Source organism: Pelodiscus sinensis, chromosome 12 (genome assembly GCF_049634645.1).
Source record: "Pelodiscus sinensis isolate JC-2024 chromosome 12, ASM4963464v1, whole genome shotgun sequence".
Lineage (NCBI taxonomy): Eukaryota > Metazoa > Chordata > Testudines > Trionychidae > Pelodiscus > Pelodiscus sinensis.
In genome coordinates, this window is record NC_134722.1 from 2,630,078 (window position 1) to 2,643,126 (window position 13,049).

The 13,049-nt window shown below is 60.4% G+C and overlaps 1 protein-coding gene across 1 annotated transcript in view; it reads right to left on the bottom strand.

The window, feature by feature from the left end:
- Positions 1-7,440: 7,440 nt before the first annotated feature.
- CPNE7 (copine 7) overlaps positions 7,441-13,049 on the bottom strand; it is a 36,148-nt gene continuing 30,539 nt past the window's right edge. The window contains exons 15-16 of the mRNA XM_075939837.1: positions 12,060-12,296; positions 7,441-9,010 (exon numbers count right to left, since the gene is read on the bottom strand). Coding sequence (XP_075795952.1) covers positions 8,873-9,010; positions 12,060-12,296 — 375 coding nt within the window. The 3' untranslated portion in view covers positions 7,441-8,872. The remainder of the gene's footprint in view (positions 9,011-12,059; positions 12,297-13,049) is intronic.

Sequence of the window (13,049 nt, forward strand, 5' to 3'; positions counted from 1 at the left end):
GGTGGGCGGGAATGGGATATGCGTGGCGGAGGGGGGAGGTATCTGCTCCGGTGGCCGGGAATGGGACATGCGTGGTGGAGGGGGGAGGTATCTGCTCCGGTGGGCGGAAATGGGACATGCGTGGCGGAGGGGGGAGGTATCTGCTCCGGTGGGCGGGAATGGGATATGCGTGGCGGAGGGGGGAGGTATCTGCTCCGGCGGCCGGGAATGGGATATGCTGCACGGCGGGGTATATCAACTCAGGCGGCCGGGAATGGGACATGCTGCACGGCGGGGTATATCAACTCAGGCGGCCGGGAATGGGATATGCTGCACGGCGGGGTATATCAACTCAGGCGGCCGGGAATGGGACATGCTGCACGGCGGGGTATATCAACTCAGGCGGCCGGGAATGGGATATGCTGCACGGCGGGGTATATCAACTCAGGCGGCCGGGAATGGGACATGCTGCACGGCGGGGTATATCAACTCAGGCGGCCGGGAATGGGATATGCTGCACGGCGGGGTATATCAACTCAGGCGGCCGGGAATGGGACATGCTGCACGGCGGGGTATATCAACGCAGGCGGCTGGGAACGTGCGTGTGAATAAATTGGGGGCCACGGTGGCACACCTCCAAACCAGCGCACGTGACCTCAATATTGGTGCACCAGCCACAATTCCGCTCATGGTTGGAAAATCTTCGCAGGAACGCCGGTTGAGGGAAACATTTTGCTCAGCTCTAGGGCTGGGCTTCTCACCGGGATGCTGCACCCGTCCCTGTTCTCCAAGCAGTGGTGAGCCCATGCCGGCTGCAGGGCAGAAGGGTCGGCCTGCAGCATGGTGGTGCTCAGGGTGAGGAGGACCCACATGAGGGGCACCTGGAAGTTGCCCAGAGCATGAACAAGGGCTGAATTCCAGGCACTGTGGGGCAGTCTGAGAAAAGATGGGAGCAAGGATGCCGGGGGGCCATAGCCAGTGAGCGCATGGGGAGGATGTTGTGAGCAGGTTAGAGGCTGCAGTATCCTGCAGAGAAAGGCCGGGGTATGGGTTTGCTGCAGCTGCTGCACACGGGTGTTTCCCCCGTGCTCTGGGGGAAACGTGCCGGCACACCCATTTCACGGACACCTGCCGTGCAAACCCAGGCTGCACTTTGGAGCCAAATGGATTTTCCTCTGGGCCGGTCACAATCCTGCCTGAACAGTCAGGCAGCCCGGCCAGAGGCCCGGAGCATACGTATTAATGGGGAAGGGAGGGATGTCACGGGGCTCGCCACGCTTTATGAAAATGTGCTGACACATATGAATATGCATCACTCGAAGATGCTTTATGCAAACCCATTCGTGTAACAGCCATTTTATAGTTGCAGGCTGCTGAATCTGTTTATCCTATTCGGGGACGTGCATCAGTCCCGCCTGTGACGTTAGAAATGTGAAGTGTGAAGCCGTGGGGAGTTCTAAATGTGCGCGGAAAGGCCATTACTGGTGTGCCAGACTTGCTGCTCAGATCTACGACCTGTGCATGGTCATGTTTGTCCTCTCAGCCCAATCTGGGGTGGGTCCTAGAAAGACATGACCACAGCACCTTGTACGGGAGTCTATCTTGAACCTGGTGTTTTTCCATGGGGATGGGTTCCTGCCCTGGGGGAAAGTCTATTTAAGCCATGGGAAACCATCAGCCTTTTGTTTTCAGCTGGCTTTTGAAACTGCCTGGCTCACCCTAAGTGGATACGAAGAACTTTGAAGCAGTTCTAGACCCAGGTTGAAGCTTTTTAACCTGAGATAAGACCAGCTGTGAGGGTTAGAATTTGCCTGCAACAAGTTTCTTAGTGGATTAGAACTAGCTGAGTAGGTGTGATGGCGCGTTGGGGTTCCCCCGTCTCCTGCACCCCCGAAATGGCATGGACAGACTCCACCAGCCAGTAGAGTAGAGGGAGTTTATTGCCTCTCCAGGATACAGCATAGCACAGATGTAATCTGGTTACAGGGCAGGCCTAAGATGCCTCAGCCCCCCTTGATATGCGGGGGGGGGGGCGGGGTCTGGGCTCCTAAACCCCAGCCTGTTGCCTAGGCTGCTTCCTCCAGGATACCAGACAGAGACTAACTCTCTCTCTTCCAGCCCTGCCCCCCAGTCAGGGCGGCATTCCACCTTCCTTTGTTTCTCCCCATGGGGGGTAGCTGGTCAGACAGGTTTGGAGCCCCCCTTGCATAATCATAGAATCATAGAATCATAGGACTGGAAGGGACCTCGAGAAGTCATCGAGTCCAGCCCCCCGCCCTCAAGGCAGGACCAAGCTCCGTCTACACCATCCCTGACAGATGGCTATCTAACCTGTTCTTAAATATCTCCAGAGAGGGAGATTCCACCACCTCCCTTGGCAATTTATTCCAATATTTGACCACCCTGACAGTTAGGAATTTTTTCCTAATGTCCAATCTAAACCTCCCCTGCTGCACTTTAAGCCCATTACTCCTTGTCCTGTCCTCAGCCTCTGCCCTGCTGGGTCATGCTACAGACAGCAGAGGTCGCCCACAGCCCCAGCAAGGTACCCCCACTACGTCACAGTAGGTTTTGCACTTAGTAACTTGCTTTGAACTGTCTATTGTCACTTGCAACCGCTGAAATCCTTAAATACTTTTTATACTTAATAAAAACACTTGATTATTATCAAGACCCATGTAAATAATTGTTATCTGGGCAGGGGGGCAACCACTGTGCATATCTCTCTTTCACTGATAAAATGGCCGAACTCCTTATGAGCGTTCTCCATGTACAAATTTGACGTGCGGCAGAAGAGATTTGTTTGGGGTTTTGGTCCCTTTTGGGGGTTGGTTTTCTGCATGATGAGCCCTTATAGCTGAGTCCTCCCAGAACAGAGCTGATACAGCATCGGTGTTGCTCTGCAGGGGGCCGGTAACCCCAATTCTGTGCTTTGGCTAGGGGAGACTAGAGCTTCTGGCCTAGCAGGACAGGGTGGTGGGAAGCCCCAGAAAGCAAGAAGGTGAGTGTCAGTAGCATGGTCAGCCCCCCAGGGGGCATCCCCAAGGGGATCCCTGTGATTCAACCCCTCACAGGGGGTATCCTGAGTGAGAGCTTATTCCTGGTGGGGAATGGATCCCCAATTACTGCACTGACCTGGTAAGTGGGGTCCCCGAATCTCAGGCTAGCTTGGGGTACAGCCCATTCAGCGGGCCAGGCAAGGCTGGCGTTCCCCGGAGCAGCTCTGCCCTGGAAGTCACTCCTGTCACTTGCTGTCTTGCAGTAGCACCCAAAAGCAGCTGTGTTGGGCTCTATGGGAGGAGACCCCCGTCCCTGCCCCCAGGTGCTCACCAGCTGTTGGCAACCTCCCAGAGATATCCTGCTGCCCCTGATGGACCCGACCGGCATCCAGGCATGCACGGGAGTGGGGCGGGGAGCAGACAAAGCCATTCTCTGCTCTTTAAAGCAGCCTGCAATACACGTGGCCTCCCTCGGGCCCTCCTCTGGGATAATGACTCTTGCAGCCCTCGGCTGGCTCAGCATGGCAGTCGCCTGCCTCCATTATCTGACGCCTCCTGCTCTCCGCCAGCCTGCTCTTGAGGGCAGCGCCGGGCACTGGCTGTGCCATGCATCACAGGAGGAAAGAGGCCAGGAGAGACCCTCCCGCCATGCTGTTGCTAAGGCAGGGAGGAGTGGCCGGTGACCAGCTTTGTCGGTAACGGAGGCAGAAGCGAAAGGTTGGGCAGACGGGGACAGAGAGAGGCAGCAACCAGGGGCCTTTTCTCACCTCGCCATCACTTTAAAGCTTTGAGAAGAGGCTCCTCTGCCCTGAATTTGCAGGGTCACTGCCTCTGCGTGATTTCCTGGGACCAAACCCCGCCCACCCGGTGCCTTTCTCAGGCCAGAAAGGCGGGCTGAGGGAACTGGCAAAGCCAGAGGTACTCCGAGCAATCACAGCTGGGGTAGCTTGAAAGCAACTTTACAGCTGTTGCTAGAAAGCGCAGCAGCTTTACATCCAACCGTCTCGCTGCTTTCACGTGATTAATCCAGGCTGGCTCCATCCCGCTCGGCACAAATGCCCATTTCCTTCCTCATTGGGGTCGCTGGTCGCCAAGCAGCAAAATCAATAAGCAGGAGTCTGGGGGAGCCGGTTTTTCTGCACAGTCTAATTAACCAGGGGAATGATGTTGTGGGCCAGTGTTGAGTTTAGCATGTCTCAGGAAACAAGTAGCTACAGGGCGTTTGCGCCATGCGGAATACAGGGCTCAGGGTGCAAGACCAAATTCAGCCCAGTTGAATCTTTGTCCCAGTTGGAGGCAGGATCTGAAGTTATTATGGTAGCACAGCAGAGCCGTTGGCCCCAATCCTGAATGGTATTTGGCTACCTAATGCCCCCTGATGAGGATCCCCAAAGCCATTCTTCTGCTCTGCTCTGCACTGGTTAGGCCTCAACTGGAGTCTTGTGTCCAGTTCTGGGCACCACATTTCAAGAAAGATGGGGAGAAATTGGAGACGGTCCAGAGAGGAGCAAGAAAACTGGTGAAAGGTCTAGAGAACATGAGCTAGGAGGGAAGACTGAAGGAATTGGGCTTGTTTAGTTTGGAAAGGAGAAGATTGAGGGGGGACATGAGAGCAGGTTTCAAGTATCTAAAAGGGTGTCACAAGGAGGAGGAGAAAAATTGTTCCCCTTGGCCTCTGAGGAAGGACAAGCAGCAATGGGCTTAAACTGCAGCAAGGGAGATTGAAGTTGGACATTAGGAAAAGCTTCCTGCCTGCCAGGGTGGTTAAACACTGGAATAAGTTGTCTGGGGGGGTTGTGGAATCTCCATCCCTGGAGATATGGAAGAGCAGGTGGGACACACACCTGTCAGGGATGGGCTAGACGGTGCTTGGTCCTGCTGTGAGGGCAGGGGACCAGACGCGATGACTTATGGCTGCAGGTGGTCTGTGGGGGTAGCCTGCATTTCAGCCCTGCAGAGAACTGAGGGGCATGTTCGTAGCTCTGAAGACCAGAGGGAGCTATTAAGAACCTCTCCTCTGACTCCGCTGTAACCCAGGCTGGCCACGGCTACCCGCCCACTCCTGCATCCTAACGGGACCGGACTGCTCCATGTGGTTCAGAAGAACATCCGCCATGTCCCTTGGTCACTGCCACGGCTGAATTCCCTTTGCTACCCACATGTGCATCTGGCTTCTCAGCTGAACATCGCTGACTTGGCTCCCCGGGCGTTGTGTCTTGTTCTGCCTCGATCTGCTAGAGGCAAGAGCCCTCTCTGAGGACGCGTTGGGGAGCCCCCCACCCTGCGCCCCCGTCCGCAGCCGGAGGTGAATCTCAGCCGGCCAGTGGAGCAGATGGGTTATTGGCTCTCAGAGACCCGGCGTAGCGTAGGGTCGATGTTACCGCAGGAGACAGGGCTGAGCCTTATTCCTTGGGGGAAAGGGGTTCACGGGCCCCTGAATCCCCGTCCTGGACTTAGTCTGCTCCCCTCACGCTTCCCCCAGCGAAGAGTGACCCAGTCCCAGGCCCTACCCCCCAGCCAAGTGGCTGTTCCTTTCTCTCTCTCTGGGAACAGCCTTCTTATCTGCCGCAGGCTGGGACTAGGTGTCTGGGCCAATCCACATGTGCAGTGAATCCTGGGGATTCAAACTACACAGCCAGGACCGAGCAGTGGGTTACGAGCCAGACAGTCTCCCCACGGCCTCACACCCGCTACTAGCAGTTATCTTCTCCCTGGGTAGCTGCTTCTGCAGTGACCAAGTCACCTGGCACCTTTCCTTTGACAGCTAAACAGCCTGGGCTCCTTTAGTCTCTCATGGGAAGATGCATTTCCTTCACGGATCTCCTCTGGACACTCATTTTTCAGCATCCTTTTAAAGGGGGAGATACCAAGAGCTGGACATGGCATTTCAGTAAAGCCAGTTCCATAGATAGCGTTACTATTTACGCTCACCTATAGCCCATGTTCAAAGAGAAAGCCTCTAGTCAAAGACCGCCATTGTCCTAGAGCACACCCGGAACTCATGTTTTCCGTCCTGTATTAAATCCACGGTGGTTTATGTGACATAGTGGGGGGGCGTCTGCTCTGTAACTCGGGGTCCCCCTGCGCTGGGCTGTGTGATTCCCACCGACTCACCCACATGTGGATTGGCCCAGACACCTAGTCCCAGCCTGGGCCGATAACAAGGCTCTTCCCAGGGGAGAGACAAAGGAAGGGTGTGTCTAGACTACAGAGTTTTTTCGACAAAAGTGGACTTTTGTCGACAAAACTATACCTGCGTCTACACTACCGCTGAGTTCTGTCGACAGAAGGTGTTATTGCATGTAAACTGTCCTTGCGTCTACACTGCCATGTCGGAACTGAATGTAGTGTAGACGCTCTTTGTCGACAGAAGCTTCGTGGACAGTATCTGTCGACAAAACTTCTGTCGACAAAACTCTGTAGTCTAGACGTACCCGAAGGGAGGCAGAGACGGCCACCTGGCTGGGGGGCAGGGTCTGGGAGCCAGGCAGTTTCTGACTGGGAAACATGAAGGGAACAGACTAAGCTGAGTGCTGGGGGTTGAGGGGGTGATGGACCCCCTACCCAAGGGGTCTGAGGTATCCTGGCCCTGACTCTTGTAGCCACGTCACGTCTGTGCTGCGCTGTATCCCAGAGGAGCAATAAACCCCTCTCTGTTCTACTGGCCGGCGGAGTCTCATCTTGCTGTGAACGGGGGTGCAGGATCGAGGGGTCCCCGACATGCCGCCAGTTTATTATGCCCATTTTACCCAGCAATCCGGATTGCCAAGCGCCCTCCTCATTATTACCTCCCCACCAAACCTCGTTGTGTCTGCAAACTTCATCCACAATTGTATATTTTCACCCATGGTATTGATTCAATTCTTGAACAGCATTAGACTGAGTACGGGTCTCAGCCCCCCTCCCAGAATCACAGCAGCTAAGAAGTGCATTGCGAGACCTCTTCACGGGCCCGTTTTCAATCCATTTCATAAATACCATAATCAATGAGCCAACTTGTAGCTGGGAGGACTCCAGGGCTCAGTTTAAATGTCGGTGCTTCAGTTTTCCATTTGCACTGTGGGATCTGGCAGCTTGACCTGGAAGGTAACAACGTGCTTTGTTTGTTTGTTTGTTTGGGGGGGGCGGATTTACCAGGTTTTTTTGTAAAAATGTATTATTGCCAAGAAGTCTCCAAGGGGGAGCCATGTTAATCTGTAATTTAAATACAACAAGGAGTCCTGTGGCACCTTAGAGACTAACAAAAATATAGAGAATCGTGAGCTTCTATGGGCAAAACCCACTTCATCAGATGAGTTGAGTGGAAAAAGCCAAGAGACGCGTCTGCTGAGTCAGCAATGAGACGAGGTGGAAAGGGCCATCCGTCCTCACGCTTCAGGGAAGGGGCTGATTAGCACCGGGGTACGGCAGGAATCCAGCGCTCTGCTCTGGCAGCTTCCAATAAAATGCACCGACACGTGGGAAAATGTAACATTGCCTTTATTGGCTCGTTCCTCCCAGACAGCAAGGATACAAGCTTGGTCATGCAGACGCCAAGTGACGGCACAGTGACAGACAAGCACACAGCACACGGAGAACCACGCGCCGCTGGAAACAACGCCTCCGCGAGCGAGCCCAGCCAGCATCATGCACTTAACGGGGGCGTGAAATGGACAAGCGCGGCAGCGCCGAGTGGTCGGGGAGCCCTCTTGGCGGTGGCATCGGCCTCGCCACGCCTCGGGCCCCGCCTCGCTGCACGGATGCGGCAAAGCCTCTGTCACTTGGCTCCCTGGTTGTTGTCTCCCACCACGCTGCAGAGGTGGGACGGGCACCTAACGGATCCCCTGCCAGTCACAATGGGGCTGAGCAGTGCGGCCTGGTTCTTGGGGCTGTTCGAGAGGAGGCTCTGCTGGGAAGTGCGGGAGGGCCGGGGAACGGGCCCCGCTTGGGACCGTCTGAGGTGAGAGGGACAGAGGCAGCAGCAGGACTGGGGCCCGCTCCCACGCACCGTGACATGGGGCATCTTGCGCCACCTCCCCTGGCACCAGCCCAACGCACTGGGGCCCTGGTACGTCCGCTATGCCGGGCACATGCCAACCTGTGCAGCGGCCCCTCCGGCCCCATTGCAAAGGACAGTCAGGTTGCTTCTTGTGCCACTTTGGCAGGCAGCAGGGTCCCCCCGGGGACGCTGGCATGGCCCGCAGCCAGGGGGGTGCTGGTCCAGGGCTGGGGATGCTAGCTGTGTGCCGGGCAGCAGAGGGGGAATGGTGGCATGGACAGAAGCGCTCACAGACAGGGGACGCGACACTGGGTGCATAGGTGCGGATTCCCTGCAGCAGGCCTGATTGGCTGCTCTTCCCCAGGAGGCGGGCAAGGGGGAGTCGCAGCCAATCCGAGGAAGTCTCCCAGCTCACCCGGGAATTGTTCCGTCCAGACCTGAGCCAGCGCTGGAAGCACTGGGGACGCCTGCACTAGGATCTGGCCTGAGACCCAGCAAACTCACTGCACAGATGGGTTGGTCAGCGACTGGAACCCAGCAGCTAGGGCTGAGGGGCTGCCTAGCCCATTCCCACTGCTCATGGGACCCCGCCCAGTGCCCACGAGGCCCCTCCCGAGTGAGAATCCTGCCAGGCATGGCCCCTCCGCCCCCTGCTCCCGCCCGCCCTGTGGGCCTTTGCCCGGCTGGCGCCCCACCCGCTCTCCCGGCACTGCTCGCAAGGCAATCCGTGGCCACAGCCAGCCTGGCGAGTGGGGGCAGCGTGGCAGGGGGGCACTGGGGGAGGCTCGCTGGCAGGGGGCCCCGTGGGAGTCAGACACCGACGCGCTCGCGATCCTTTTCCTTTCCTGGCTTTGTCCATGGTGGGAGGGGCTGGCGGAGGGAGGCAGGACAGGGGGTCCCGGAGGGGGAGGGTCCCTCACTGGGGGGAGTTGAGGGTGGAGTCGGGCCACTCGGCTTTGGGGCAGCGGGGCGGGAGGGCTTTGTAACTGTAATACTCCACCACCTGCTTCGGCACCTCGGCCAGCACGCACTTCGCCAGCGCCGTGGCAGAGGCCTGCAAGACAGAGGGCAGCCGTCAGGCTGGGCATCTCCCGGCTCCCGCCCGCTACCTACCTCCCCCCCCCCTCTGCCCCCTTGTCCTTGCCGAGCATAACTGTGCCATTAGCCCATGCACTGGTGCCAGACACAGAGCCCCCCTGCCACCCTCCCAGAGCTACACACAGCTCCCGGGGGACAGACACAGAGCCCCCCTGCCGCCACCCCCAGAGCTACACACAGCTCCTGGGGGACAGACACAGAGCCCCCCTGCCACCCCCCCAGAGCTACACACAGCTCCCCGGGGCCCAGACACAGAGCCCCCCTGCCATCCCCCCAGAGCTACACACAGCTCCCGGGGCCCAGACACAGAGCCCCCCTGCCGCCACCCCCAGAGCTACACACAGCTCCCGGGGGACAGACACAGAGCCTCCCTGCCACCCTCCCAGAGCTACACACAGCTCCCGGGGGACAGACACAGAGCCCCCCTGCCGCCACCCCCAGAGCTACACACAGCTCCTGGGGGACAGACACAGAGCCCCCCTGCCACCCTCCCAGAGCTACACACAGCTCCCGGGGGACAGACACAGAGCCCCCCTGCCACCCCCCCAGAGCTACACACAGCTCCTGGGGGACAGACACAGAGCCCCCCTGCCACCCCCCCAGAGCTACACACAGCTCCTGGGGGACAGACACAGAGCCCCCCTGCCACCCTCCCAGAGCTACACACAGCTCCCGGGGGACAGACACAGAGCCCCCCTGCCGCCACCCCCAGAGCTACACACAGCTCCTGGGGGACAGACACAGAGCCCCCCTGCCACCCTCCCAGAGCTACACACAGCTCCCGGGGGACAGACACAGAGCCCCCCTGCCGCCACCCCCAGAGCTACACACAGCTCCTGGGGGACAGACACAGAGCCCCCCTGCCACCCCCCCAGAGCTACACACAGCTCCCGGGGCCCAGACACAGAGCCCCCCTGCCGCCACCCCCAGAGCTACACACAGCTCCCCGGGGCCCAGACACAGAGCCCCCCTGCCATCCCCCCAGAGCTACACACAGCTCCCGGGGCCCAGACACAGAGCCCCCCTGCTATCCCGCCAGAGCTACACACAGCTCCCAGGGCCCAGACACAGAGCCCCCCTGCCACCCCCCCAGAGCTACACACAGCTCCCCGGGGCCCAGACACAGAGCCCCCCTGCCACCCCCCCAGAGCTACACACAGCTCCCCGGGGCCCAGACACAGAGCCCCCCTGCCATCCCCCCAGAGCTACACACAGCTCCCGGGGCCCAGACACAGAGCCCCCCTGCCATCCCCCCAGAGCTACACACAGCTCCCGGGGCCCAGACACAGAGCCCCCCTGCCATCCCCCCAGAGCTACACACAGCTCCCGGGGCCCAGACACAGAGCCCCCCTGCCATCCCCCCAGAGCTACACACAGCTCCCGGGTCCCAGACACAGAGCCCCCCTGCCACCCCCCCAGAGCTACACACAGCTCCCAGGTTCCACAGAAGCCCCCAGAGGTGCCCCCCAGCGCTGAGTTCCACAGGTTCCTAGAGAGCTGCAGAGGGTTCAGTGGTGTTGCAGCGTGTGGGTCTCAGTGGCTCAGAGACACAAGGTGGGGGGTTAGATTTTTCATGGGTCCAACCTCTGCTAATGGGACAAGCTTTGGAACAACCTCCAGTCCCACCCTCCCCAAGCTCATCCCAGGACCTGCCAGCCCCTGCCGGAACCAGCGCCGCCAAATCTCCAGGCATGTGACGATCTGCCCCCCTCCCCGCAACACCCCTCCCACACGCCCGTCACCTGCGGTGCCCCTCGGCCAGCGCGCTCCAGGCCAGTGAGGGCCAGGGGCCTGTTTTCACAGCATTAGACCCCCCGGCTGACGCAGGCCCGGGGCCCTTGACATGCGGTGTAGGCGCTTGGGCTCAGACCCCGGCGCAGTGGGGGCCCGGAGCCGAACGCACACACTGCAGCTAACGAGGCCCCGAGCCCGAGTCACGTGCCACAGGCCGGTGCGGGTGTCTAGCTGGCGTGTGGGCACGGCCCTGGGTGGGTGAAACCAGACGCCTGCCACACGGGACAGCGATACAAGACAACGCCTCTCCCGCCTGTGGGCAAACACGTCTCCCGACATCCTATCTTGGCCCTAGGACGATTTGGGGCGGCCGCCCCAGGCTTTGTGTGCTGGGGGCCCTGCGGTGGCCTATGGATGGGAGGGACCCAGGGGACCCTTGTGTGGGGTAGCAGCAGGGGATCCAGAGAGGCCCAGCTGCTTGTCCCACTCCACCATGCCACCCTCTCCTGGCTGGGCTCCACTTCTGCCCTGGCCTCTGGGTGCTCTGCTTCCCGTGGGCGCGGAGAAGCGGGGTGCAGCGGGCTGGGAGAGGGCTGGGCAGGCTGCTGGACTGCTCTGGCTCCTGCAGTGAGTGCGTGTGGGGGGGGGGGGGAACACCTTGGTGGTGCACAGCCACACATGCCTCAGTGCACAGAACAAAATGCATTCCGCACATGGATGGAAAACTGTAGAGGGAACACGATGGCGACCCAAGCTAGTGACCAGGGTCTGTCCCCTCTCTGCAGGGAGACCAAAGGGCAGGTGAGGAAGAGAGGCCTTTCCTTAGCCCTTCGCAGCTGCCTTCACCGTTAGAACATGCCCTGAATCCTGCCCCCAGAGCCCGGGAGAGGGTCAGCGGAGCAGGCTGGCACCCCTGGGAGCCCCATGGTGCCAGGTTGGCTGGGACAGACCTGATCCTCTCTGGGTTGAGGGGGATACTGCTGGCCCCCTTCCTAACCCTCCGGAGTGCACGGCTCTCGTCACCGCAGTGTCTGAGCGCCATCCTCGGCTTACGCTCGCTCCACCCCCGAAGGTGCAGCAGAGCCACCAGCCCAGGTCTGGGGAAACTGAGGCACAGAGTCACAGCTAGAGTCTGTGGCAGAGCCAGCTCACCCGAGCCCCAGCCCTGTGCCCCCCCCACTAGGCCCTCCTCCCTGATGCCACGGTGAGGGGCACATGCTGTGGTCGCAGCCACGAGGCGGCGACGGCAGGAGCCGTGGGGGCCGACTCACGTTCTTGAACTCTCGGAAGGGGACGAACTGCACGATGTCGCGCAGGACGGGCTCCCCCTTGGGGGAACGCAGCACCCCGTCGTCGCCGTCCAGGATCTGCATGTCCGTGAAGTCCGCGTTGCCCACGCCCACGATGATGATGGACATGGGCAGGTAGGAGGCCCGCACGATGGCCTCCCGCGTGTCGGCCATGTCGGTCACCACCCCGTCCGTCAGGATCAGCAGGATGTAGTATTGCTGCGGGGCGAAGGCGGGAGAGCGCCCGCGGGTGACTGGGCAGAGCTGCGGGGCAGTGCCTTCCCCAGCGCCCAGCGGCTCCGCCCCCGGCCCCCCCTTCAGCGCAGCTCCCCCCGTCTCCTGGGGCTGCCTGAGGCTGGGACCGTGTTAGAGACTGGGGCCACGCGCCATCTGCTCTCCCCTTGCTCCCAGGGCCAGGGGAGGCCAGGGCCACGTGCCACGTGCCCTCCCAGTGCTTCCAGGGCCAGGGGAGGCCAGGGCCACGTGCCACGTGCCCTCCTGGTGCTCCGAGGGCCAGGGGAGGCCGGAGCCACGTGCCCTCCTGGTGCTTCCAGGGCCAGGGGAGGCCGGATCCATGTGCCACATGCCCTCCCGGTGCTTCCAGGGCCAGAGGAGGCAGGGGCCACATGCCACGTATCCTCCTGGTGCTTCCAGAGCCAGGGGAGGCCGGGGCCACGTGCCACGTGCCCTCCCGGTGCTTCCAGGGCCAGAGGAGGCAGGGGCCACATGCCACGTATCCTCCTGGTGCTTCCAGGGCCAGGGGAGGCCAGGGCCACGTGCCCTCCCGGTGCTTCAGGGCCAGGGGAGGCCGGGGCCACGTGCCACGTGCCCTGCCAGTGCTTCCAGGGCCGGGGAGGCTGAGACTGTCTGCCTCCCACTGAGGAGAGGGAGGTGGCCTGTCCTTAAAGGGGAGGGGACGTGGCTCCCACGGGGACCCTGGGCAGCTGGATCGGGGCCTCGGGCAGCAAGGGT